This window comes from Oxyura jamaicensis, chromosome 3 (assembly GCF_011077185.1).
Source record: "Oxyura jamaicensis isolate SHBP4307 breed ruddy duck chromosome 3, BPBGC_Ojam_1.0, whole genome shotgun sequence".
Taxonomy (NCBI): domain Eukaryota; kingdom Metazoa; phylum Chordata; class Aves; order Anseriformes; family Anatidae; genus Oxyura; species Oxyura jamaicensis.
In genome coordinates this window covers 15,690,243-15,715,694 of record NC_048895.1, presented here as the reverse complement: position 1 = coordinate 15,715,694, position 25,452 = coordinate 15,690,243, and the positions used below count along the sequence as shown (strand labels likewise).

The 25,452-nt window shown below is 46.0% G+C and overlaps 1 protein-coding gene and 1 long non-coding RNA gene across 4 annotated transcripts in view; both read left to right on the top strand.

The window, feature by feature from the left end:
• The window catches only part of LOC118163973, a 15,037-nt gene extending 6,218 nt beyond the window's left edge, over positions 1–8,819 (top strand). The window contains exons 3-5 of one of the 3 annotated variants that reach the window (XR_004749275.1): positions 2,455–2,610; positions 6,200–7,142; positions 8,200–8,819. This is a non-coding gene — a long non-coding RNA (uncharacterized LOC118163973). Of the gene's footprint in view, positions 1–2,454; positions 2,611–5,936; positions 7,143–8,199 lie in introns of all 3 variants that reach the window. The other 2 variants (XR_004749274.1, XR_004749276.1) reach the window with 2 other exon arrangements.
• Positions 8,820–10,836: 2,017 nt separating this feature from the next.
• RAB1A (RAB1A, member RAS oncogene family) lies at positions 10,837–24,774 on the top strand. The gene is made up of 6 exons (XM_035321165.1): positions 10,837–11,093; positions 17,470–17,542; positions 19,679–19,774; positions 21,213–21,308; positions 22,307–22,438; positions 22,709–24,774. The coding sequence occupies exons 1-6, from the start codon at positions 11,071–11,073 to the stop codon at positions 22,904–22,906; spliced, it is 618 nt and encodes a 205-aa protein (XP_035177056.1). The 5' UTR covers positions 10,837–11,070; the 3' UTR covers positions 22,907–24,774.
• The last annotated feature ends 678 nt before the right edge of the window (positions 24,775–25,452 follow it).

The following is a 25,452-nucleotide window of genomic DNA, read 5'->3' as shown; positions in this document are numbered from 1 at the left end:
TTCAAGGAATATATATATATATATATATATATGTATATATATATATATGATTTTCCTTTCCTTTCTTAATCAGAATATATTCCAGGGAGACCTCTTTTGCAAACTTGTCCCCTGAGACTTGTGTACGGAATCAAAATGGAGCCATTTCAGATGGCAGCTTTGCAGTTGCAGTGTCAAAAGTATGAAGCAAAAGTGAAACTAAGCCATCATATTTGCTAGTTTTCATATACAACTACTTTTCCTTGCTTTAGATAGCAAATTCCTGCTAAACTAACATTTCTGTAAGCATGAAAGTGTCCAAGCGTGCTGCTGTAATGAAAGGGAACATCTTTATCTGAGCTGGTTGTGATTATGTCAGACACAAGCAGGTTGTGGCAGTAGTTCCTCTTTCACTGAACATGAAATTGCAGCAGTCACGATAGTGGTTCAGTCTCCAGTTTCGTATCAATAGCACTTTTTTTTTTTTTTAATGTTAACATAAAAAATTACACTTGTAAAGCAAACTAATTAAAAATGTAAATGGAATATTAATAGCACTGTTGCCAAGCAGGCTGTGTGTGTGTGCAGCCTTGCTAAAATGGTTGGGAAGACCAGGAGGAATCCTGTTATAAAAACAGAGGATCGTTCCCTACAGTTCACTTCTGCCTTCAGCACTTAGCTGTTGGCTCCACTGTGGGAAGGAGTCTAAAGTACTGGGTGACTTTCATACATGTCTAGACACAGTGCAGGGCAAAGTGCAATATTTTTATCCTGGCATTGCCTTTTATCAATCTCAGTTATTAAGCAAGTGGTGCAAATTAAGCTCAACCTTGACTTTAGCATTTAATAGGTATTTCTCATTAGACAAACTACGTACATGGGTCCCACTACGCTTCTTGCAGGGTCTGTGTCGCATGGATGCCTGCCCGGCTCTCCATTCAAGATAGAGTCCAGTGAGTAGGAAAAGAAATATGTTTGGCATGACTGCAATGAACTTAAAAAAATATATAAAGTTGGAACTTTCTTGGATCACTCTCTTCTGTCTTGCTATTGTAGGCCAGTTTCTCGGTTCTCTGCTGTCAACTGCTTTAAAGAAATGTTATTGAGAAGAATGAGTCACTTCTGTCTCAGTTTAATGCATTTATCAGGACTGAAAAAGCCATAGCTGGACTAAATGCCTTCTCCGCAGTTCACTTTCTGTAGCTCTTTTTATCACGTACAGTGACTGCCCACCAAAAGAAAATGAAGATGCATCGCTTCCCGTTTTTTTTGTTTTGTTTTGTTTTGTTTCTATAAGCAAGATCTCTTAACAAGTTTTGTTGTATCCATGAACAGAAAGTAGTTACAAAGGTCTAGCTTTATCGGCTCCCCTGATTGCAACGTATATTGCAATATTTGCTAATGCCACCGTGGAGCTCTCACTTGGTCTCTTAATTTTAGATAGGCTTCATCCTCCTCAACAAGCTTTTATGTTTATGACACGAAGCATAATATGTAACCACTAAAATAGGGTGGAACATCATTTTGCACAATTTTGAATGGCTACTCAAAGTAGGAGCTACAGGAGAATGATGGCCTCGTAGTTCTGTAGAAGTTGGTGCCTCCCAGAATGGCTGCTCTGAGCTGGGGTCATTCGATTCGACAAGTGTTGCTTTAGTACATGGGCACACTCTAGAAAAGATCGGGTGGAATGCTTTGAATGGAGGCTGGGCTCTCTGATAATGGTAATTATATGCTGGAAACTGCAATAGTCCACTGCTCTTTCTGAACCATACTACTAGAACTAAAAGCAGCTGAAAATCATCTCAGCGGAAGCGATTACCCTTGTTCCCTTGTGTGCTGTATCTCTTCCGTGAGGATCTCCAGTGGATACCAAGCAGGGAAGCAAGTGTAGTTCTCCTGATTTTTTATTCTTCAGCTGCTATCTCAGATAATAATTCTGTGTGGCTTTCTGACCCACCCCACTTGGTGATGCTCTTGATTTAGATATGATTTTGCTTCATGTTCTGAGCCATGTATTTTAGCAGATTTTGTATTTGGGCATAAAACCCCAGCCATGCAATGAATATTACATGGGACAGTATTGTGTTAGATAGCAGCTGAATCTGAATAATGTCATGCATTCAAAATGTGACTTTTTTTTTCTACAGGACAAAAAGAAACTTATTAGTTAATGAACATAGGCAATACATGCAGTGTGTAGGGATTGATTGTGTTTAACTGTGAACTACATCATCTTTAAATGTTTGTTGTTGTTGTTTGTTTTTGTTTTTGTTTTTGTTTTGTTTTTCTTAAGCTAAAAGTAAGAAATAATTTCAGTACCTGATCTTGAATAACACTCTTTCAAATTATTTTTTCAGCACAGTAGCCAGTGGAATGTAAATAGTTGTTTGTTTGTTTGTTTAAATTCCTTAGCAGTGAATTTATAGCTCCTGAAATTATGTATCTGTTCTGTCTCCTTTTGTTTGCTTTTAGGGAGAAACCGAAGCTGCTTCATCAGTGAAAAGGTCTCAGGAAAAGGTCTGCACTGATGAATTAGTGCAACAACACTACCAGCCATAAAAGAATACATCTTAAGAGAAAATCCAACGGTGACTTCTAGGCTGGATTGGTCATCCCTCACCCACAGTGGTAAGCAGTCTTTTGAGATCTGGGGGAAACTTTTTGATATACCTGGAAATCAGTCTTATTGTTTAAGCACCTAAATATAGAATTATGTAGAATTTGGAATATATGAGAAAGAAAAAAGAAAAAAAAAAGTATAATTAGTTTCCAGTGTGGATGTTTTAATACTGAATTATATTTTCATTTTGGTAATGTGTCTTGTATCTCAAAGCCTTTGCTTTCACAGTTTGTTTTTTTAAAGTTTGTCGGACATTACACAATGTAATTTTGAATCCAACAAAGCACCCTTCCATCATGCTCAGTGGTTCTAGTGAATACCAATTGCAGAATTAGCCTGCTAGTAATTAAATGTTGCTGCCTCTTAGCTTGAAAATGAAACACCTCTATTGAATTTAATGCTTTATTTAGTTTGTCTGTCTAAATGGTATGGATAGGTGTACCAGGTTGCTGTAGACACAGTTCTATCTGAAAGGAAGGAGGGAAGGAGGGAAGGAGGGAAGGAAGGAGGGAAGGAGGGAAGGAGGGAAGGAGGGAAGGAAGGAAGGAAGGAAGGAAGGAAGGAAGGAAGGAAGAGGGAAGAAGAGGAGAGCATGACAGAGAAAGTGAGAGAAGAAAAAAAGAATCCACCCAATCCTTAAAACATTTAACTGCAGTGGAAAATTTTCACACTTAGCTGAACCCTGAGTGTAATTTCCTAATTTTGCCTATGTACTATCCAGATAAAGGCTTCATGTCTATATTAATTTTCACTTACAGGTACTGTATTTGAAAATCAAATGGCTATTCACAATTTGGAAGTGATAAATTGTGTAAAATAGAATGCATTACCTATTTGTTGAAGCCTACAGGTGAGGGTGTACTTATTTCAATAAAGCAGAGTCTAGGTTCATTACCTTTTGTGGACTAAAGAACCTGGGGGTGCTTGCTTCCCACCTTGGCCTTACTACTGTGCTGAGCTTTACTGCTTGAATTCAATCATTAATTTCTTAAGCAGAATTAAGCCTCTATTATTATTATTATTATTATTATTATTATTATTTTAAAAAAGAGGATTTTACAGTTCAGACAGCTCTTTGCTTCTTCAAGGGTTTTATTAAACTGATCTATGCTATCCTCCTCACAGGACTCTAGCAGGGTACCCTTGAATGGTACAAATGAAAAGATTTGTTAGATTCTGTCTAAAATAATAAGGATGATACCTAATCCTGAACTGACATCTGAAAGATTTGATATAAAGGTTAGCAATTACAAATCTGTAAGCTAGCCTCAATTAGCATTGTCTGTGCTGCTTCAGGATGAAGATGAAGGCATTTGACTGTTAACAGACACAAAGCCTGAGCTTTCTCTCTTGGGTTTTTGTTACATTTAAGGACTCATGCTGAATAACAATAACAAAAGATGAATCCCATCTGGTTTTCTGTTGATTGTTAGTTTAATCTGGGGTATGACTACTCAAAGTTTAGTCTGCCAGCCAAGGAAGGTATGCAGTTATCAACATTACTGCTAGGATAAACCAATTATGTAAGCTTATTTTCAAGTCTCTCCAAATCCCATAATACATAACAAAGCAAAACTCTTGAGGTTAAATGCACCTGTTTACAGAAAGGTTCAGCATGAAATAGAGGTGTCATTTAGAGCTTTGGGTAGACTAAATGACCTTGTTGAATGGTTCTTTGCCTCCAGTTCTCTCTTCCCTATTGCCATTTTTAGGCATGAAATAGAGCAGGAAACTTAAAAGGAAGTATGAACAAGAAAAACACAGAGTTGTAAGAAATATTTTTGTGTTTAGAAGGCTGTGGGGGCCCAGGCACTGACAGGATCAGCATGTGCTATGTTTGGGGGGTCTAGTTATTGCTGTACCTTTGAGCTGTCACAGTGTATCTCCAACTGTATGTCCAACCATTGACATGGCAGGGGTACAAATTAATTCTGTATGGGAGGATTAATACTGTGGGGATAGAAAAGTGCCCGTGGGACTTGGCAGAAGTTGCTTGTCCTTTCCTCATGAAGATATGCATTTGTTCCTGGGTAGTGTGGGAGGTGGCTCCTCCTTTCTCCCTGCATCTGAAGCCACCATGAAAACAGATGATTGCAGGAGAAAATCAACTATGCAACTGCAGACCCAAATGTCATTGTAGAGATCTGAGACTCTTTCTGCCAACACACAACAAAGCTGTGCATGCACATGTAAGCAGCTTCACAAGGTCACTAACAAATGCCCCAAACCAAGTTAAATGGAGCTCACTTGGGGTGAGAGAACAAAATGTGAAGGGGTAAGAAAAAAGAAAAAAACACGAACAATAGGAAATCTTTTAAAAATGAAGAGGTCAGAAGGGAAAATAATAGCATTAAAGGCTGATATTGAAGAAAAGGGTGAGGCAGTAGAAGATGAAAGAAAGTATAGCCATGATGTAACGTGTCACTGTTCATTCGAACTGTATCCTTTTGCCCACTTCTGGGTGCCATATGCATATATAAGAAAATGCCACATTTTTATCCTAAAAGGACTCTCCAGAACCTTCTCCTCCAGAGCTCTCCTCCAGAACCCTGGCATCAAAACACAATAAAACAACCTTCAGTTTTAAGTCAATGATGGTTTTAAATAACATCTGTGCCCAGCAGAGAGATGCTAGCCCAGCTGGATGAACACATGCCAGAACATTTAGATGATAACTGGTGTGATGAATCAAACTCTTAAGCAAACAAATACCTAGGTACGAGAGTGGAGTGACCAAATTCCAGGGTGCACTACCCTGCTATCTCCGCTGGGTTGCAAAATGCATGACTCAGAGGTAGGAGATAGCCCTTGGCAGTATCTGTGAAGAGTACTATGATCCCCACTTAAGCAAACCAGTGGGTTCCTACTTCCTGATATTTCTGGGCCCTTTCAAGTGTGCTTTCTAGCAGTACTCTGTCCCAGTGTTTATGTGGCAGTCAACCAAAGTCTGCATCAGTAAGAAAGGGTTCATTTACTAGAAGGAAATAGCTTGAGCTAGCTTGAGCTCTGTCTTCTTTATCTCTGGTGGCACTGAAGATTATAATTAAAAAGATACCCAGGATATAACCGATGAAGTAAAACGTACTGAACTCACCAGCAACCTTAACAGAAAGCCTGAGCTGCTTAATTTATCCTTGGAGTCATTTTACCACTGAGCTTTTTTAGGTTTCTTGTGGGTGCTGTCATAAATGGCCTACGGGAACAGGGGAATTGCCACTTTTGGAAGGCTTTAAGAATATTGCTATTGGGATTTAAATAGATACAACTGAAGCAGAGGAAACAACGAGATTGTCTCTTGGTGTCTCTTCCAACGTTACTTTTTCTCTGATTCTAGCAGATGCATTCAATTACTGCCCTGAGCTTGCAGTGTTCAACTGCTTCCACTAGGCTTGTGCAACAAAAGGTCTAACTACCAACCCCCCTGCTTCCTCCGTGGCACCTCATGCAATACAGAATGTGGTCTTGTCAGTTTTGCAGCAGGTTGGGAAATCAAGATCTGAACTGTGTCAACACTGCCAAAAAGTAAAGAAAGATATCAGAGTTTTTCAGCTTAATCTGCTTCTCAAAATAATCTTCTACTTCGAATTTGAGTTACAGTTACCTCGAGAACTCCCATGTGCTCACCACAGCACTGAAGCAAAACTGGGCCTGGATTCTGAAGAGAAGAGCCAGAACAAGGTGCTAGATCTCCTTCCATAAGTTTCCCAACAGAGATTTACCTGGCCAGAGTTAGATGGCTGCTCTTCAAGGAGAATGCCCTTCCCATCCCACCAAATGCTCTTGACACTTGACCCTGCTTGTACCTATTGCTGCTGCCTGTGACTGGAACCAAGGTGAAACCTCAGGCTCTGGTCTCCTCGCTGCAGGATGAAAAAGCACAGGCTGTATGAAGCAGAAATAAGAGGTAGAGATGGACATCAGGTGATTCCTGGTGATTTTCAGACCTGTAAATTCTATTACACCATCTAGTTACCCGCTTCCTGCAATGTGTGCCAGTGGGCCAGCACTTTTAAATGGTTCCAGAATACCATTTCCCTCCCCACTTCTGTTTTTCTGACATCAGACTGTACCTGAGTGTTGGTTCATTGGTTCTGTCCCTCACAGTGGCACCCAAAGGTCCATCAGCAACTTACTTCTTCCTTGCCCTTTGCTTCCTAAATCAAGAATTAATAAAGAAGAGAAGAAGGTGCCAACACCATTTTAGATGTGCTGCCAGCACATCCGAAACGGGCTGCTTGTATTGTCAGAAAAAAAAACACCTCAATAGCTGAAAAGCACTGCAGAGAGATTAAATACATGGGAGGATTGTGAGCAATACAGGAGAGACATGCTGCTATTGATAAGTCAAAAACACTGTTTGTTTGTTCCCCAGCACTCTCAGTATTAAAAGAGTCATTTGCAACGTCTCAGCTTGCTGTTGTGTATTCCTGGTACCTGACCTTCTCAGTCTGGCTGTTGTGCATCTGTTAGCCTGTGACCTTCCCACTGCATGGATCAGATATTGAGAAAGCAGGGGAGAAGGAAGAGCAGAGGAAGGCAGGTAGGGAAATAAACAACTGAATCATTTGTTTTGTTTTGTTGTTTGTTTGTTTATTTTTGGTTTTGCTTCGTTTCATTTGTTTTTATTTTATGCATAGTCTAGGGAAAAGGACACTGCCAGAAGCCAAATGATATCTGAATGCCACTGTACTAACATGACAGCTTTACGGGGAGGCAATACCTGAGTCAGAGGCATGATTCCCCTTACCAATGGTTCAAGAACTGTTACACAGGGCAGAGAAAAACATTTTCAGGGTAAAAACTGTTTAAAAACAGGTAGAGAGCAGGCCCTTGCCCAATGAGTATGTGGCATGATTATATAGCTTTAAAAAAAACATTGACCATTTTGTATGAAATAAGGGCAGAAGAGGAAGGTGGAGTGAAAAAGTAGGTCCCCACTTCCTGCAGGCTGCAGTCTGTCGGGGCAGTACCCTTACGATGCCACCAACAGTACTGAAGTGGAGTGGTTACGTGGGTTCCATACTGCAACAAAAAACGTGTGCTCAGAAATGGGTTATGCAGCTGTAGCATTCTTTCTCCATCATTTGTGCTGTTTTTCCTTGTTCCTCTACCCCCCCAAACCTGCCTGTGGCCATCGCCACTTGCTCTCTCCCTCCTTCTCACCCCCTGAACCATGCCCTGTCCCCTTCTACCCCCATTTCCCTGAGCATCCTCTGGCACTGGCTTCCTCAGGCATCTTTTGTGGCCTTGGGAGGAGAGAGATGGGAAATGGCAGGTCTCAGCTTGCCACCTGAGTAGGGACAACTGCAGGGATCAGCAGAGTAGCCTCAAAAACAGCAGTTAGTGGTCAGGATAGTGCCCTGGGGTGCACAGAACCAGGGAAGGCGATTATAGTTCAAGGCAATCTGCACTCACGGCTTTTCCTCACTGCTCCAGTAGAGTACTCTAGCCAAAGCCAAAGGAAATTCTGCACCTGATTTTCCTAACAGGATAAAATCAGCTGCTATTGGCACAGGCAGAATGCAGCCCTGGAGGTATATGAATAATGTTTCCCCAGCTGGCATCTGAAATCACTGCTTGTGTTACGCTCCTTTTAGTGAGAGACAAGCAAGGCATCTCGGACCATCCAGTGGTTCACGGTGTTCAGGACAAACCATGAACATCCACTTAAGCAAGGAGGAGGAACAGGACACGTGATACACTGACAGTAAAATTATCGCTCTGATCCCAGCGAGGAACCAGGCAGGGGTCCTGAGCCTGTTCATCTGGTTAAACAGGCACACGTGCAGAAGCTGTGACAGCAACAGATGACCTCAGCCTACAACATGGACAGTGGAAGGTCATCCCTGCACCTCCCTGCAGAGCTGACAGAGACCCACCTTTTGTGCTGCCCCCCAGAGCTGACACCCAGCCTGGAAGTGGCAGGTTACCATACCTCCATGCCGCTGCTTCAGTCACACAGATAAAATATGCTCTTCTCAGACACAGAAGCTATTACTTCTCTGCGATGAAACTGCATCCCACACTCTGATTAACCCGTGCCCTACTTCAGAAGCAAATTTAATTTGCAGCTTTCATAGTTAGCTAGCGCTGGTGTTGGTTTGTTCCTGTGCCTGCTCTGAGTTCACTGGATCTGTACAGTGCCAAGTATGGCAGAGACCTATTTACCATGGCCTATAAGCATTATTCCTCAGGAAAAGAAAAAAAAAAAAAAAAAGAAAGAAAAAAGAAAAAACAAATGAACAAACAAACAAACAAAACCAAATAAACAAACAAAACAGAATAAGGCGTTGGGGTGGTTGGTGCTTTTTGTTTCACTGGAAAAAAAGTCAAGGCACAAATGTTAAAAATGTCCCTGCAAAAATGCCTCTTGTATCAGCAGAGAGTGATGTTCTATCTGCTAAACAAAGTTTGTCATCTGGGATATTCCTACACATCTGGTCACCTTACACAGAGCATCTCAAGAACCACGTTGTATGGGAAAGAAAAGAGTTTCAAAGGATTCACTGGATTTCTGATGGCAAGCATCACACAAAAAAGGGTATGGTTTCATAAATACACCAAGTAATAGGGAAAGGGAAGTAACAGCCTTCAGTGATGGCCACCACAAAAGCAGCACATACAGTAATTTATGTGGTAGATTTACACATAGATCATTACCTAACGAGCAACACAAAAAGCAAAGGACACCCGTTTTTAAAGCACTGTTTAATATTTTAATTTATAGTTGGCACAGTTTGTTGATTTCTTTTAAGGAAATGAATGTAAGCACTAAAAACACAAAGATATGTGGAGCGCAAGTGGCTTTTCACCGTCTTACTGTGGGGAAAATAAAAGGATAAGACTATGCAATTTCAGTTCCTCTGGGGATTCAGCACTGCCCAATTGCGAGACTCCTGTTCACATCAGTTATTTCGGTAACCCCTCGTACTTGCATGGCTGGTGACTCGCAGCTTGGTGGAAAAAGTCAGTTTGTGAACAGATTAATATCTGGATTGCTGCAGTAACACTTTTCAGCTTGCCACGTGAAGATGACACAAGCAGTACACACACTTCTTTGCCTGCCTAGGATGTTTCGGTGATGTGGTAGTCTTCTTGTGGACTGTTCCTCCCATCCTTTGAGCCGGCTGGAAGATAAACTTTGGTCAATATGTTACACTATGCCCTTTGTAATGAAATAACATCAGATAATATGTGTTTAGTGGGGATTTAAATTCCTGAGCTGATTATCAGGAGCTGTTAAGATGTGTAAGGTTTAGCAGCCCTCTGTGTACGATTCTAGAACGACGACGTACAGTATTTCAGTGACGTGCTCTTTCTGATGGCGTTGAGAAGGGCAGGACTTGGTTAGGAATACACCGGAAAGCGTAAGCAACCAAAAATACCGGTGTCACAACTTGATGGTTAGTAGGAATTTAAGTGAAAACTAGAAAACTGAGCTCCTAAGTTCCGAATTCTTCAAGGTTTAGCGAGTCTTTTGCTCGGAGGTATCAGGCATATGACAGGGTCGCCATCCCTTTGCTTCCCGGGAGGGAAATGAGTGGTGTTTAATGCACCCAAAGGACGTTATGGGACTGAATAAAGCTTGTGAACTGCTTTAGATAAAAAATGCAACGGTTGTTGTGTGGAAAAGGACTGGGCTTTCTTGCTGGGGGGGGGGGGGGGGGCCACGGAATCTGGTTTCATGACGTGATTTCGTGAGGTGATTTTATGGGGTGATTTCATGAGGTGACTTCGTGTTTTTTTTTGTTTTGTTTTGTTTTTTTGTTTTTTCTCGGCGTACAGGCAGCTGGCCCCACCGGGCACTGCACAGCCGGGCCGGAAGCGAGGCCTTAGGGGGTCTCTGCTTCCCTCAGAGCCGAGGCCCGGGCCCAGCCGGGCGGGGAGGGCTCCGGCCCCGCCCCTCGGCGCTTAAGCCCCGCCCCCAGCCGCACGCCCCGCGACTCGCCCGGGCTGCCACGTCTGCCCGCTGACGTCACCCCCGGCCGGCCCCTCCCCGGCCAATCCGCTGCCCCCACCGCCGCGCCGAGCCGACGGGGCCGAGGGAAGAAAGGCCGGCCGGCGCGCATGCGCGGCCGCCGCCGCGGGGGCCGCCGGGAGAGCGAGTCCCGGCGAGCAGGGCGCGGCCGGCCGCGGGCGCGGGGCGGCGGGCGTGGCGCGGACTCGCTTTCCCGGCATGCCCCGCCGCCTCCCCCCGGCCATGTAAGCGCTGCTGGGCGAGCGGCCGCCCCGTTTCCTGGTCGGGCAGCGGCGGCCATTTTGGGCTGAGGAGCGAGCGCGGAGGCCGCGGAGCGGAGCGGGGCCGGGCGGAGGGGGCAGGCCGGGCCGAGCCGAGCCGGTCGCAGGCGGCAGCCCTCGCACCCCCTGCATCCGCGGAGCGCCCGCCTGGGCGGCGGCAGGTGCCAGGCCGCCAGCGCCCTCCCCTTGCAGCGCCCTACGCCGTCCCTCGGGCCGCGGGCCCCACGGACATGTCCAGCATGAACCCCGAGTAGTGAGTGCGGGGCGGGGGGGGAGGGGGGACGGGGGAAGGAGTTGGGGGGCACAGCGGAGCCGGGGGGAGCCCCCGCAGGCCTCGGGGGTGGGGGGAGGTGGGGGGAGCCCCCGGGTAGCCCCCCCGGTGCCGCCCTTCTGGTGGGGGGGACGACACCAAGGGTGTGGGTTCCTCGCCCTGTCCGGGGGCTGCCCCACAGTGAGCCTTGCCTGGGGGGAGCGGCAGGGAGGGCAGCCAGGGGAAACAGCTCCTCTCCGTGGGGGCTGCGCGCCCCGGCCCGCTGGCAGGCCGGGCAGGCGGAGGTCCGCCCTGCCCCGCTCCGGCTGCGAGTCATGTGTGTGTCACATGGCGCTTGCAAAACACCCGGGGCCTCTGTGGGTTTTGCAACGCTCCGGCTTGGTCATGAAGCAAATGCTCTGCGGAGCTGGCTTGGGCCGAAATGGGAGCTGCCTGGAGAGGGCACGGGGTTGTGTTTTTTTCCTGGAGGGTTATGGTGTGGCTGTGGCCTTGTCCTGCAGTTGGCCCGCTTGGCGCCAGGGGTGGCTGAGGGCTCTGCTCAATAGCTGTCTGGGGCCTGGCAGCAGTAAGAGCAGCGGCTTGCCCACCAGGGTGATGGGGACAACAAACCACATTTTGCTCACCTTTTTGTTTTGGGGGACTTGGGATTCGTTTAAAAAGCACTCTAAAGCCGGCCGATTTACTCTCACTACTTCAGTGCCAAAGAGCAGTTTTAGGATTCTTTCACCAGCTTTGGCTTTGCTGCCACTCCAGTTTGGGATGACAAAGCTCTCGTGCCCTCTAATGCAACTGAAGTGGTTTAGTTATTGAGCCCCGTGTGTGGTATGACATTATTGCTCTAGATCCCACCATCTCTTATGGGTGGCACCCAACCAACTTTTGTCTTCAGACCTTGTCTGTCCACGCAGCAGTGGCTGCTGGTGTGCACGGTCACGGCTCTTATGCTCCCTGTGTACGGCAGTGTGACTGCAAGCACTCCGTGCCCATTAAAATCACCTGGAGAGTGAGCAGGAATAGAAGGCGAAGTAATCACCAGCTAGCTCCAGATAGTTGGTGAAAACTGAGAGGTTCAGCCAGGAACTCAAGTTACATCTTGGCAAGATTACATAACAGGTTTGCTGGTATGGCTTCTGGAAGTGCTAAAGCAATAGCTGGACGTGATCAGTGGGTAAACAACAGTTTGTTGGTTGGTGCCTTGGTGGTTGTACAGGCTCTCAGGGTTAAACATGAATTCATCTCACAGACAGGTGGGGTTTGGTGCTGGAAAACTGCCTGGGAAGTGTTAGGCCCTTCTGGGTGGAAGGGGCTCTTCCCCCACAGATTCCTGGTCTTTGCTGAAGCCTTCCAGCTTTTTAGTAGGAGCTGACTGAGAGCATAGCTTCCTGCAGTCAGGTAACATGCTGCTGTGAAGGTGGAAAAGCATTTTGTGGGAGCCTCATCCTTAGTGGAGTGTGGTCATTCTTGCTGGTGGGGACTGGACTCTGAAAATGAAGAGGGAAGACTAGTTTAAGGTTAATTTGGAATAGTAAATTGCTACTGTTGGCAGGGTTTCCTCTGCAGGATGAGAGATGGGAAGGGTGTGGTGAGATTTAAGGATACTTTTCTCTCCCTGTAATAAGTGCACCTGGATTAGTGTTAAACCAGGTGTAAGATTTGTGGGATCCTAGTGTTCCTCCTAGGCCATCTCCAACAGGTGCAGGTATCCATCTGTGCTTTTAGTGGTACCTTGCCTGCAGTGTATGTTCTCAGCTCCTTATCAGGGCTTCAGATGGGGCTGTAGCCCAGATCCTCTGTCCTGGGTGTGTCAGAGGTCAGTGGGTTAGCTATTTTTTTAAAAAAACTTGCCTCCTTCAGTTTTCTAATTCAAGAAGTTACAGGGTTAGAAGCTGTGTATCAGGGTTTGAAGGGAGTGTGCTTCTGAGCCCCCCTGAGATTTCAGTGCTGTAGGACAGCTTGGTGGACTAACAAGAGTTTTTTGTACATGTGAAGGAGCTGAGGAGGGCTGGCTGAGCTGCTAGTACTAGCATTTGTGGAGCTAAACTCTCAAAACATCTGTCCAGGCAGTGCTGGGTTGTGTTCCTTGTGTGTTCCTCCCGTTATGGTGTTTAAATAGTCAAAATGTCAATATTGACTCTGTTGTGACTAGATCATGCTGAGGTCTTCCAGGCTTGGTGCTACCTACCCCTTGTGCAACTGCATGCAGCAGGCTGGCTTGCACAGATCCACCAGGGGGTGAGCCCTAGCACAGATAAGCAGGCCTGGGAGTTAATCTTGATGAATGCTCTGTAGTGTCTGGGTCTCATTCCTGATACATTCCCTAAGGGCTGATAAGGGAACAAAGTGGTGTTGGAATAAATCTGGTTTTGGTGTTCAGAGGTGTTAGCCCCTGTGTGGGCTTCTTGGGCTTGCCTGCTAGAGGTCAGTGGGTGACAGGTGAGTGACAGCTTCTGGAAACATCTGAAATCATTTGTTCCAGCCTTTCTAAGCCATAATCTGTGATGCAGAGTGGCCTCTTGTCTTCTGGATTCTGTTTACTTGCACATGCAGTGTGTAATCAGAGTGACAGTCATGCTCCTCTTCAAAATTTCTTGGGTGGTGGAACAAAGACAGGATTTGAGGCTGCTGTGAGTATCTGTTTACAATAAACCTGCAGCTGACATCAATGATTAAAGCTGACTCCAACAGTTCCTTGTAGGAGATGGATGACTACCTCATCATGTCTGTTTGGGATGAAGCCTTCCTGGTTCTAGGAAAGAAGTGCTTCTGCCTTTGTAAACAACGTGCTTTAGAGGCATGCGGATCCCTTGCCCTGCACAGCTTTGGCCAGCTCTGCCCTCGGCTTGGCTTCCTGGTCTTCTGCTGAGCTTGCTTGCTGGCTGTGGCATAGCAGGTGCCTGTGATGGAGTGCTGCTCCCCTCTCAGATGTGGCAGGGCTCTTCTGGAGGTGCCTTTTTTTTTTTTTTGCAAGAATTGCAGCTAACCTTAGCGTATCTAGCAGTTCTCCTTGGCAAAAGGAAGTTAGCCTGTTCTCCTGATGAGAAGGGCTTGAAAGCCTCACTCGTGCTGACAGCACCTGCCTGCCCTGCTGCTGCACATCCTCCAGTGAGCCGAGAAGTGGCTGAACAATCAGTCTGAGTTCACAGCACCTCCAAGTGCTGTGGAGAAGGCTGTGCGGCATGGCCTGTGCCCAGCCTGCACTACGGGGGCTTCCTGAGCTGCAGGAGCTAATGGCCCAGGTCTTCAGACTGGGAAAGCAAAGCTCACAGCTTCAGAGATGATTGAGGCTTTTCAGGAGCAAGCACCTGAATTAACCTGAGTGACTGGGATGTGTCACCACAGCTGAAGCTCTATACTCAAATATATTCCATCAGCAGGATTCAGTCTGGAAACACATTTCAGCAAAACTTTGTTGCTTGTTTTTGTTTTCCTTGGATTTAAGCTGCTGTTCTGGGGTCTCAGCCATCACACCATGTGTGAGAGGCGGTTCTCAAGGCCCACATAGAGACCCCTGGTGTTTTAAAACACCCTAAAGCAGCCGTATCTGGAAGTGGGGTGCATTTTTGGGTATTATGCATGCAGTAGCTTCAGTTTCTGAAAACCTAAACAGCAAGGTTGCACTTTAATTATCGTGGAGTTGATGCAGGTCTAAGTTTCAGTCTTGCTTATCTGGCAGAACTGGGTTTGTGACACAGCAGCCCGTTCTAGGGTAAGAGTGACTTGATAAAGGCTGTTTGCCTCCTGCCACAGCCTGAGCTGTGCTGGCCCTGCGTTGGGTGAGGCAGGTGGCTGGAGCTGCTGTGTGACCTGGTGATTGTTTGCTGTCTGGAATGACAGCCCAAAGCTGGGACACTTTTTGATAGCAAAGATGTCAAAAGCAGCATTTAAGGCTTTTGGATTCCTGCTGCTTTACTCACAGCACTACTGCAAAGTTAAGCCATGGCTGTTCCTGTTTGCTTCTGGCCAGGGAATGCCTGCATGTAAAATGGAGGACTTAATAGCAGGGTAGGCCTGGCTGGGAGCTGCCCGGGAGCCTGAGGGAAGTGAGAGGAGGACAAACCCTGCGGGGTTTAGGGGCTGAGGACACCTGCGTCCTTGGAAGCAACGGGGGCTTGGGAGCTTGGAGCTCGAGTTTTACCTATACTAGGAAGGAATTGTGTTTTCCAGTGGCATGAGCAGTGAAATTCAGGTGAAAGCACAGTGGTAATATTCCTGTGTTACCGTTCTTAAGGGGATTATGCCATGCTGCAGGCTCTAATACTTGGAAGGGTATTAATGCTTTCTATAAGTAATAATTCAGCATTGCTGGGAACTGAGTCTTGCAGAGAACTGGCTGACCCAAACTGGCTTGTTAGATTTGAAAGCTTTGTGTGTGATAATAGAGGGCCAGCTGTGAGAGCTGGTGTGCCATCACCCTGTTCTCTAGCCCATGTCTGCCCCGGGGAGCTGCGGTTATTAGTGGGGGAAGGAGAGGGAGATTGGTCCTTCCTCAGCTCCGGGCTGGGGGAGGTGGCTGGAGGCTGCCGAGGGAAGGGTCAGACAGCCCTGCTGGGCTGGGGCAGGCAGTTAGGCCTGGAGTGGTGTTCTCCTGATAAAGCATGGCGGGGTGCCTGCAGCCAGCTTGTCCGTGTGACTGGGGCAGCTTCTGCAAGCGGAGCCACAGGAAACACGAAGCTGCTTCTGCAGGGTGCGGGGAGGAAGTGTGCAGGGCGGTGTGTTGGGGCAGGGACCGTGGTGTCAGGGCTGCCCTGAGCTCCACAAGGGGGATCCTGAATGCTCCTGGGGAGCTAGCTGTTGTGCTGCTGGTAAGTAGCAGTGCCTTGTCTGGCTTGCAGCTGTTCGGGTAAGTGTGTTGTGATGCAACCTGACTTACCTCCTCTGAGCTAGCTGGGGTAGGAACTGTCACTGCACTAAAACCATCCTGCCTTGGTGCAGCAGGACTTGATGGTGGTGAGCTCTGAGCACCAGAAACTAAGTATCTTCAGCTGACTTTGATTTCTGAAGTACCTTGAGTGCTTTCACTTCACGCTGGGGAGGGGTGAGCCTGCATTTTTAAGATTAGCTAATTAGTTGTTACACTTACCACTTTGACCTCTCTTTAGCCTTGAGAGAAGCCTGTGGCAGTGGGTCTCAGCAGAACGTGTTCTCACAGCGAGTTGCTGGGGCACTTGAGCTGAGGAGCGGAGCAAAGCCTGGAAGCTGGCTGCCTGCTGAGGATGGGTGCAGTGCCCTGGCTGGACTCGTGGCAGTGGTGGGGAATAGTAGGTGGGAATAGCTGACTTCGGGTTTATTTTTGTTTGGCTAAGTGGGGGCAGAAATGTGTTTCTTGTAAGCTTTGGTGGTTAAATGAGCATGGGACTTAATTCTGGGTGTTGTGGGGCTGACGAGCTACAAGCCTGGAGCTGGTTTGCCTAACACAAGGTACTGCTGTGAGTGGTGCTTGGATTTTTCTCTCTTGCTGGTCTCTGGTATTAAACTGCCCCATTTGGCTTGTGACTAACATACAGCTCAATGTTTTGGTAACAGTGAAGTCTTCGTTGCTCTCTGACATGTCAGGTAGGTCAGCTGTACTGTGCTTGTGCCCTCAGTATTGGGAGGGCTCAGCGTTAAATAAAACACAACCTGTTACCCCTACCGATGTGACTTAGGAATTATTACACCATACGTGACAGGAACGTGTGCTGACATCACACCTGAGCGTGGATGTATTACCTGGCAATGTGTGCTTCATTCTTAAAAGATGAGTGGAATGTGCGGCCACTAATATGGCTGTTAACAGCCTAGCAGGGAAGGCAAGTGTTCATTCTGCTTCAGCAGGTCATTAAGCCTGATAGTTTGTACACCTGCATTGTGTTCGGTTGGATCCTGCTGAAAGCTAAGTCTGGGTAACTTAAACTGAAGAAGGACGTGGCTGCTTTTGGCCAGCTACATGGGACTTGTGGGGATAGGCAGTGGAGTGAGGCCTTTGACTTACAGATAGTACGAGCTGGCGTGCTGTCCACCAGAACTATTGCTGCTGTGTTGTTCAGCCAGTGAGGCTTGCACTTAACTGGGAAGTGTGGTTTTAGCTTCAGCTAGACCACAAGGGGCTGAAGTAGGACTCTTTGCCTTGCTGATAGCTACCAATATCCCCAATGTAACTTCCTGGAACAGCATGCTTTGACGCAAACCCTGTTCTCAGGGCACCCACCTCATACTTCCCTTACAAAGCAACTTCGGTGAACTGAGAGCATCTCACCTGGCCACAGGGGTTCAAAGCTGGAGGGTCTGTTCCCTAGCAGTGAACCGATCTGCCCAACTCAAACAATGTACTGTCTGTCAGCAGCATTTGTCACTAAGTGCCATTTTTTTCTCCCTGCAGTGACTATTTATTCAAGCTACTTCTGATTGGAGACTCCGGTGTTGGGAAATCTTGCCTTCTTCTTAGGTTTGCAGTAAGTGATCATGCTTAAACTTTATATAAAAAGCTGCCCCAGGTACTTAGCAAGGATTTCTCTCCTAGAAGAACGGCTTGAAAGGACTGATGGCTGTCAGGCCTGGTGTACCAAGGAGTAATCAAAGTGTTTCAAAGCCTTCCTGTCTCCTGAATGTTTCCAACTGATGTATTCATGAGTCATATCAGATAATATCAAGGTTAAATTTGATTCTCATTTTCCTGTTACTTGAAAACCAAATATCCTAATTTAAGTTCCACCGCTGTGCTGGTGTTAGAATGCTGAAGGTGGAAGAACATACTTGAGTTCTGGGGTCTTGTAGTCCTCGTTCTCAAAGTTGTAATGTCTGCCAAAGACCTTAATCAGTTATTACTTCATCTGAATACTTTCAGCTGGGTGAAGTTTGACATCTGCATTGAAAAGCCCTACCAATTGCTTAGCCTGAGGGAGAGGTAATTAAAATAATAGTCTGGGAATAATAAGGCCTTAATGCTTCCTTTAGTGAAGGAATGTATACTAAACTTTAAAATTGCTGGTGGGCTGCTGTCTTGAACTTGATGCAGGAGCCTCCAGTGTTCCTGTCAACAGGGGAAGTTTGAAATGTGTTTGACAGCTCCTGGTGGGAAGAGCTGGAGTCCAGAGAACTCTTCATCTATGTCTAGCTTAAAATGTTGCTGTGGGAGGATATTAGATACTAAATTTTGATACCACTGCAAGACAATGGCAGCAGTTTCAGACTAAACAGCTGCTTCAGGCACCTCTGGAAGTTCCCTGTTACTCATGTGAAGTGGGTGCCTGCTGTGTGCAAATAGCATTGCACCAGTGGGAGCCCCCATGGCCACTGCAGCACTGCTGTAGGACAGGGCAACACTAAAACCAGCGTGAGCACCAGAAAGATGTAACCTGCCCTGCTCAGAGCTCAGGCAGTGGATTGGAAGCGACACCAAGGCTGGAGCAGTACTCCCACATCAGCCTAGCCTGTTTTCTTGCATATGTTTCACATGGAGTCAAAATTTATACAAAAACATCCACCTATTCTTTTGGATAACCAGCTTATGTTTGTGCTCAGTTATCTGGTGTTTCTTCAACTAAGTAGCTTTTTCCTGTAGAAATTTGACTTTCTAACTAAGCTTTTTTACATCGAATGCTGCAATAAGATCTTATGTCACTTAATATGTTCCAGCTGCAGGTTAAACAGCAGCAGGCTTTCCAAACACCTTTTAGAGTATTGGAACTTAAGGAAATCAATGTCATGTCATTGTAGAAAGCTTAATGCTTTCCCGTTACTTGCGTCTGTTCCTTCAGACAGCTGTATTATCTGAGGTGTCTTCCATTCACAGCACAAAGAAATCCCTTGCTTTTGTGAGAGCTGCTGGTTACGTAAAGCCTTTTGTGGCATGTTTAACCTGAAGTTCTGTCCTGCTGGTACTTTGGAAATAGCCTTCCTTCATGCCAGTAGGCTAATGAGCGCTCCAGTGTAGCAGAGGCTGACCCAAAGGTTCCCGTGTGCCCTAAGACCAGGTGGGGCCTCAGCAGCCAGGTCTGTGCAGGCTTTCAGCAGCGCTGTGTTTGCAGTGCTCACTCAGACCGCACAGCAGAGGACTCCATGACGAGTACCTGGGCTGTAACTCTAAACTGCCGTAGCAACCAGCTGTGGTGGCAGGGGATCTGAAATTCAGATGCGGAGGGCGACTGAGGCAAAGCCTCTCACTTGTTACAGGTAGCTGCCACATAACAGATGAAAAAACATCAAAGGAAAATAAAAATTGGAGGCACTTTAATGACCTTAATGGTTATTCTAAGTAGCTCTTCAGTCTGCCAACTTGAACAAAGGCTGTCTTCTGAACTACACCTCAGAAGGACTTAATGCTATAGCATTTTTGGAATGAGTTTTATTGACTAGCTGGGGGACAAAAACCTTGCTGTATGAGGTGCTTACAAGTTTTTGAAGAATTTCTAAAGAGTAAGTGTTCAGTGAAAAGATCTAGATTGCTGCTGGACTTTGCAATGGGTGATCAGACCATTTTTTCCTAGGAAATGAAGTACCTTTGTCTGCATGGTGTTTGCCTATTGCATAATAAAGTAGGTGACTGGGGAAGTGCAACTGGCTTGACTTATGTTCACTCTTCTTCGTAGGATGACACGTACACAGAAAGTTACATCAGCACAATTGGTGTGGACTTCAAAATCAGGACTATAGAACTAGATGGGAAAACAATCAAACTTCAGATAGTAAGTAGTATTTCTCAACTCCCGGGCACCTTGATCTGTTCAAGCACAATTGCATTCATGATTACTGGTACTTATCTTTGTTTCTATTTTAATGGTTAAAGTACAGTGTATTCCCTGCTCCAAGAGGCTAGGCAGCTTTCACAGGACTTCCCATGACCTGTCCCTGAAGAAGGATGTGATCAATGCTGCCTGCCTGAAAGGGGAAGTGAGATGTTAATCTTTTTTCCTCTGGGAAGAAAAACCTTGAGTTTTAAAAGGCACCATGGGCAGTGAGCTGAAGGGTAGGATCCTGTGCTGGTTTGCTCTTATCAAAACCAGTATAGTTTTGCAGTAATTATTAAGGATCCGTGTAAGTGCAAGAACATCACAGTTGTCCAAGATGCCTGAGTTCTACAGCAGCTGTTAGCAGCTGTGTGCACTACCTGGTGCTGGGAGTGTCCTTTTGTGCATCTGAAAGGAAAAACTGACAGGCGTGCTTGCAACTGGCTTGTCTGCTGTAGTGCTGAGTAGCGTCTCCTGGCTGTGTTTGGCCTTCCCCCTGCAATAGGCAGGGGCAGAGACTTGGCAGTTTTCTCCTCTAATCTTGAAGTGCTCTAAAACAGTGACTTGTGTACTGAAATCTAATATCTATGCAAGGTCACACAATCCTTGTCAGCCACTGCTTCCAGCTCCAGCAGAGGCTCTCAGGACTGGAAGGCAGTGACTCAGGGATTCCAGGCTGTGCTGTGGAGCAGCCTCTAATTCCCAGCCAGACGCCTGGGCACGGTTATGAGCCTGCAGACCCCCAGAGCAGCCCACCAGGAATCTGGCTGCAAGTCTGACTATTTTTAATAAATAGCCCTACTCCTGACACGGCTTGGGGAACAGCGGTGTTTGGGCGAGTGCTGTTCCTGCCCTGCTGGGGGGAGGTGAAGCACCAAATGCCCTTCCTCCCCTCTCCCAGCAGGAGGAAGGAACCAGGTCTGAGTTGTTGAACTTCACCTTCTGAAGAGGATGTCACCTCTAAACACCTTTGCAGCTCTTGTACCAAGGCTGCTGAAGGGAGTGGTGATGTCAGAGCCCACATCTCTCAGATCTTAGCCTGAACAGGTTTTCAAGCCCTGCCTTGCATTTGTTCTGACCACTGAACCATGGCTTCTGTTTATATATGCAGAAAGGGCTTCTGTTTGGGTCAAAATGACTTGAAATGTTTTCTGTGAGAGGTCTTCAATGCACCTGTCTAAAACCAAACAAACGAGCAGTTCTAGAAAAGCACCTACTGAAGTGTACTTTCAGTAAAAACATGTTGGTTATCTTGAATCCTGACCATCTCGGGGCACTTTCTGCAGTTGGGACTTGGAGATGCTTGCAGTGGTGGCAGGTCAGCTGAGCTGTGTTCTGCGAGCTCCTGTGACCCCGGCACCCTGCCCTGCAGTAACTGATGCTGTTTGCTTTGCAGTGGGACACGGCGGGACAGGAGAGGTTTCGAACTATCACTTCCAGTTACTATAGAGGTGCTCATGGCATCATAGTCGTGTATGATGTTACGGATCAGGTAAGTGGTGAACATGTGCCAGGAGGGGTTTTCCAGGTGGAATGCACAAGGCGGATGTGTAAATAAAATGCAGTTTGCACTGCGTAGGATTTAACAACTCAGCATTTCTGATGCATACAGTGACTGTTCTCCAGCTGTGTTAAAATTCATTGAGCTGAACGGACAGCAGTCTGTGGTTGGGTCTAAACAGAAGTACAGGGAGCTGTGAGAGAGGTGGGATACTTCTCTAAAGTAACAGGGTGTTAGGCTTAACCTAGAACTCGCTGGGTAGGTGACTGTGAATACTTCTCAACCTGCCTGAAGTCTGAATTACTGATCCTGTTCATAGATTTCTGAATGTACTTGAACTTTGGTCTACAATAAACAAATCTCTAACAGAAAAATGTTAGCATGTTTGCAGCATACAGCTGAGGCAGTGTTTTCTGTGAAAGAATCTCTGAAGATCAGTGGTGCTGTTGTCCTGTTTGAAGGGCTCTTTGGAAGTGTAGAGTTTCCTGAACTAATAGGAAGGGAACAGTCTGCTTCTGTTGTGAACTCAGATGTCAGCTCGGTGTGGCAGTTCTGTGTTTTTGGAGTCAAAGGGTGTTCCAGCATCTATCTGCACAACAATGTGGCTTGCACCTAATAGCTGGTGCCTTGTAAATGCCTGGGATTCTTCTGCTTTCAGCTGTGTACTGTATCTTCTGCCTGCTCCAGGAAGAGGAGGAGGAGTCCCCGGTGGTATTTGGCTATTCAGTATGGAGCAGGGAAAAATAGCTGGGGGAGCCCAGCCAGGGAGGAAGGGGCTGAAGAATTGTCTAGACCCTGTGGTGACTCCCCTATCCGAAGGGAATTGGGAGTGGTGGTGTGGATAAATACAGCAGCATTAGTGTTCTGTCCCTTGTGGCTGTGAAGCACACTGAGAAGTACGTTGCTTTATATTTTTTCCAGTTATTGCTGAATAGTGCTGAACTTCCCTCGTGGTGAGGGACCTTGCTTACAGCTCTCTTGTCTCCTAGGAGTCCTTCAATAATGTAAAACAGTGGCTGCAGGAGATAGACCGCTATGCCAGTGAAAACGTCAACAAGTTGTTGGTGGGGAACAAATGTGATCTGACCACAAAGAAAGTAGTAGACTATACAACAGCAAAGGTATGTTGGTACTGACACGGGCTGGCTTGGCTCAGTGCGAGGCTGGGTCATAAGTGCAGGGGAGTTCAGTGTAGGGAAGCAGCTGGGTACACAGATGTCGGTGTGCCACAAATGCAGGCAGCTCAGTGGCCTGCTAAATACTTCGGTACAAGTCAAACTGGGGTTGGGTGGGGGTCTGGGAACTTGGGGCGTATGCGGAGGTGCACCAGGAAACCAGGTGAGCTGTGAGTTGGTGTGTGAGCTTACTGTTTGCTGTTTCTCGATTCACAGGAATTTGCAGATTCTCTTGGAATTCCATTTTTGGAAACCAGTGCAAAGAACGCCACAAATGTAGAACAGTCTTTCATGACCATGGCTGCTGAGATTAAAAAACGAATGGGTCCTGGAGCAACAGCTGGTGGTGCGGAGAAGTCCAATGTTAAAATTCAGAGCACTCCAGTCAAGCAGTCTAGTGGAGGTTGCTGCTAAAACTTGCCTCCCCCCTTTTGTCTCACAACAATGAATTTGCAATCTGAACCCAAGTGAAAAAAAATTGCCTGAATTGTACTGTATGTAGCTGCACTACAACAGATTCTTACCGTCTCCACAAAGGTCAGAGATTGTAAATGGTCAATACTGACTTTTTTTATTCCCTTGACTCAAGACAGCTAACTTCATTTTCAGAACTGTTTTAAACCTTTGTGTGCTGGTTTATAAACGTGTAATCCTTGTTGCTTTTCCTGATACCAGACTGTTTCCTGTGGTTGGTTAGGATGTATTTTTGTTTTGATGTTTCTATTGGCATGTTTAGATGTCAGGTTTAGTCTTCTGAAGATGAAGTTTAGCCATTTTGTATCAAACAGCACAACAGTGTCTGTCAGTTTCCATGCATAAAATTTAGTAAGATATATGTAAGATCTGATTTGCTAGTTCCTTCTTGTAGAATTATAAATGGAAAGATCACACTATCTCTGATTAATAGTTTCTTCATACTCTGCATATAATTTGTGGCTGCAGAATATTGTAATTTGTTGCACAATATGTAACAAAACTGAAGAAATGTTTAATAAATATTGTACTTATTGGAAGTAATATCAAACTGTATGGTGATAAATATTGTCTTAATTTGTATTGGCTAAGGGGGAAATCAGGCTTGCATTGTGCACAAACCGTATCTTTGTGCAGCCATGGCTCTCAGACCTTGTAGTAGACCAGAGACCTTCCCTGCAACAAAACTAGTGACTATGGCCCAAAATCTGGAGGTGTCGTGGTGCTTAAGGCACATGCGCTGTACCAGGAACACCTAGCCAACGTCCATGCAGGCATAATGCACTCTGAATGTACTACAGTTCCCTAACTTAGTCTTGGAACTTAATTTATTTCTCAAGGACTTGACTTAGGGAATACCCATCTGCTTTGTGTAGCAAGGGAGAGAAGGGTATTTCCCTAACGTGAATACTTCAGCGTAACCTTGAGGTGGTAAAACTTTGTACCAGTATATTATGTCTTTTCTATATACTGTTAATTCCATCCTCTTTTAATTAGTACTCTTCTTAATGCAACAGCTTAGTTTCTATTTGGTTATGCATAGAGGCATCAGAAGGATGAAATGGGGACAGGGAGATCCCACACCAGACTGTTGCTCACGTAGGCGCTCTTTCAAACAATTTGGAACTAACCAGCAGCCAAGAGGTTTTGGGCAGTGTGTGATTCTTTGTACAGAGCTAATCAAATCATTAGTGCCTGATGTCTAGCTAAAAGCCACAGGAAAGCTAGCCTATAACACTTCCTATACATGTAAAATTGTTCAGCTTTATCTAAACTCAACTGTTCAGCCTATTCTGTAAATAGTCTCATGTTTGAAAGACCATGTAACATTCCCCAGTAGTAAATACACCCTGTGATAGTAAGAAATATAGCCTAGGTATGTTGTGAGGTATAAACTAAAACTGGTGCAAATATCCTCTGATTTTTTTTGGGGGGGGGGAAACTTTGGCTAACAGCTTTCTTCAACATAGTTGCATCAATCAACAGGCAATTGTAATACATAAAGTATTGTCATGGTTAAGTTGAACTCTTCCACGTGAGACCTTCACAAAATAAAGTGATGTGCTTTCTATTAGAGATGTGCTTGTTGGTATAATTCATTATAATGTGACTCGCTCCTCCCAGAGAGCAGGAGCAGTAGGAGTAGTGAGTGCTGCTAAGATCAGGAAGTGAACCAGAAGGAGGTGTACTGAGGGTAAAACAGCTTCCCTCCAGAGAACTGCACAAATGAACTTAAATGTCAAGATGCCTGCTACATACTATCCAAAACAATGTTAATATATACAGTAATAAAAGCATTGCAAAACCAACTTGGGCTACACCAGTTGTTTGGTGGTTATTTTTTTCCTAAGTTATGACTTGACAGGGTAGCACTGTTAAATGCTCCAGCTGGCTGTCAGGCTGGAGTACACAGCAGGTTTAAAGAAATCCTGGCTGAAGGGGTCTCACCTGTGAGCTGACTTACTAAATCGCTTCAGCAGCAGGGGCCAGGCCTACAGCTGGCACCTGGAGACAAACAGGCAGCAGTAGCATTTCCTTTCATCAAAGCTGGGGTGATATTGGCTGGGTCATTCCTGGCTGATCCTGCTGCAGTAAGACTCCGGGAGTGGCAAGAGAGGGGAGCCTGTGGTGCTGAGGCCAGAGCGAGAGCAGGCTCACTGCAGCACTGCCGTGGTACACGCAGAGCTGGGACTGGGCACCTGCAACCTCGTGATTTAAAAACCTGCCCTTGAAGCTAAGGGGGGGGGGCATGGGAGGGTATCAAAGAACAAAACCGCCCCCCCAAGCCCTTAAACAAAAACAGTTAAGAGCTCTAAATAATTTCACTGCGCTTTTCACCTTCTACTTGCATGGTGCACAAACAGCTGCTCTGTTCATAAGAATGGGAGGAAATGATGTATTCTGCAGGAGAACACAATGCTAACCATTTAGTTTAAAGGTTAATTAAAACCACATATCAACCGTCCGTAATTGGCTGTAACCTTTTT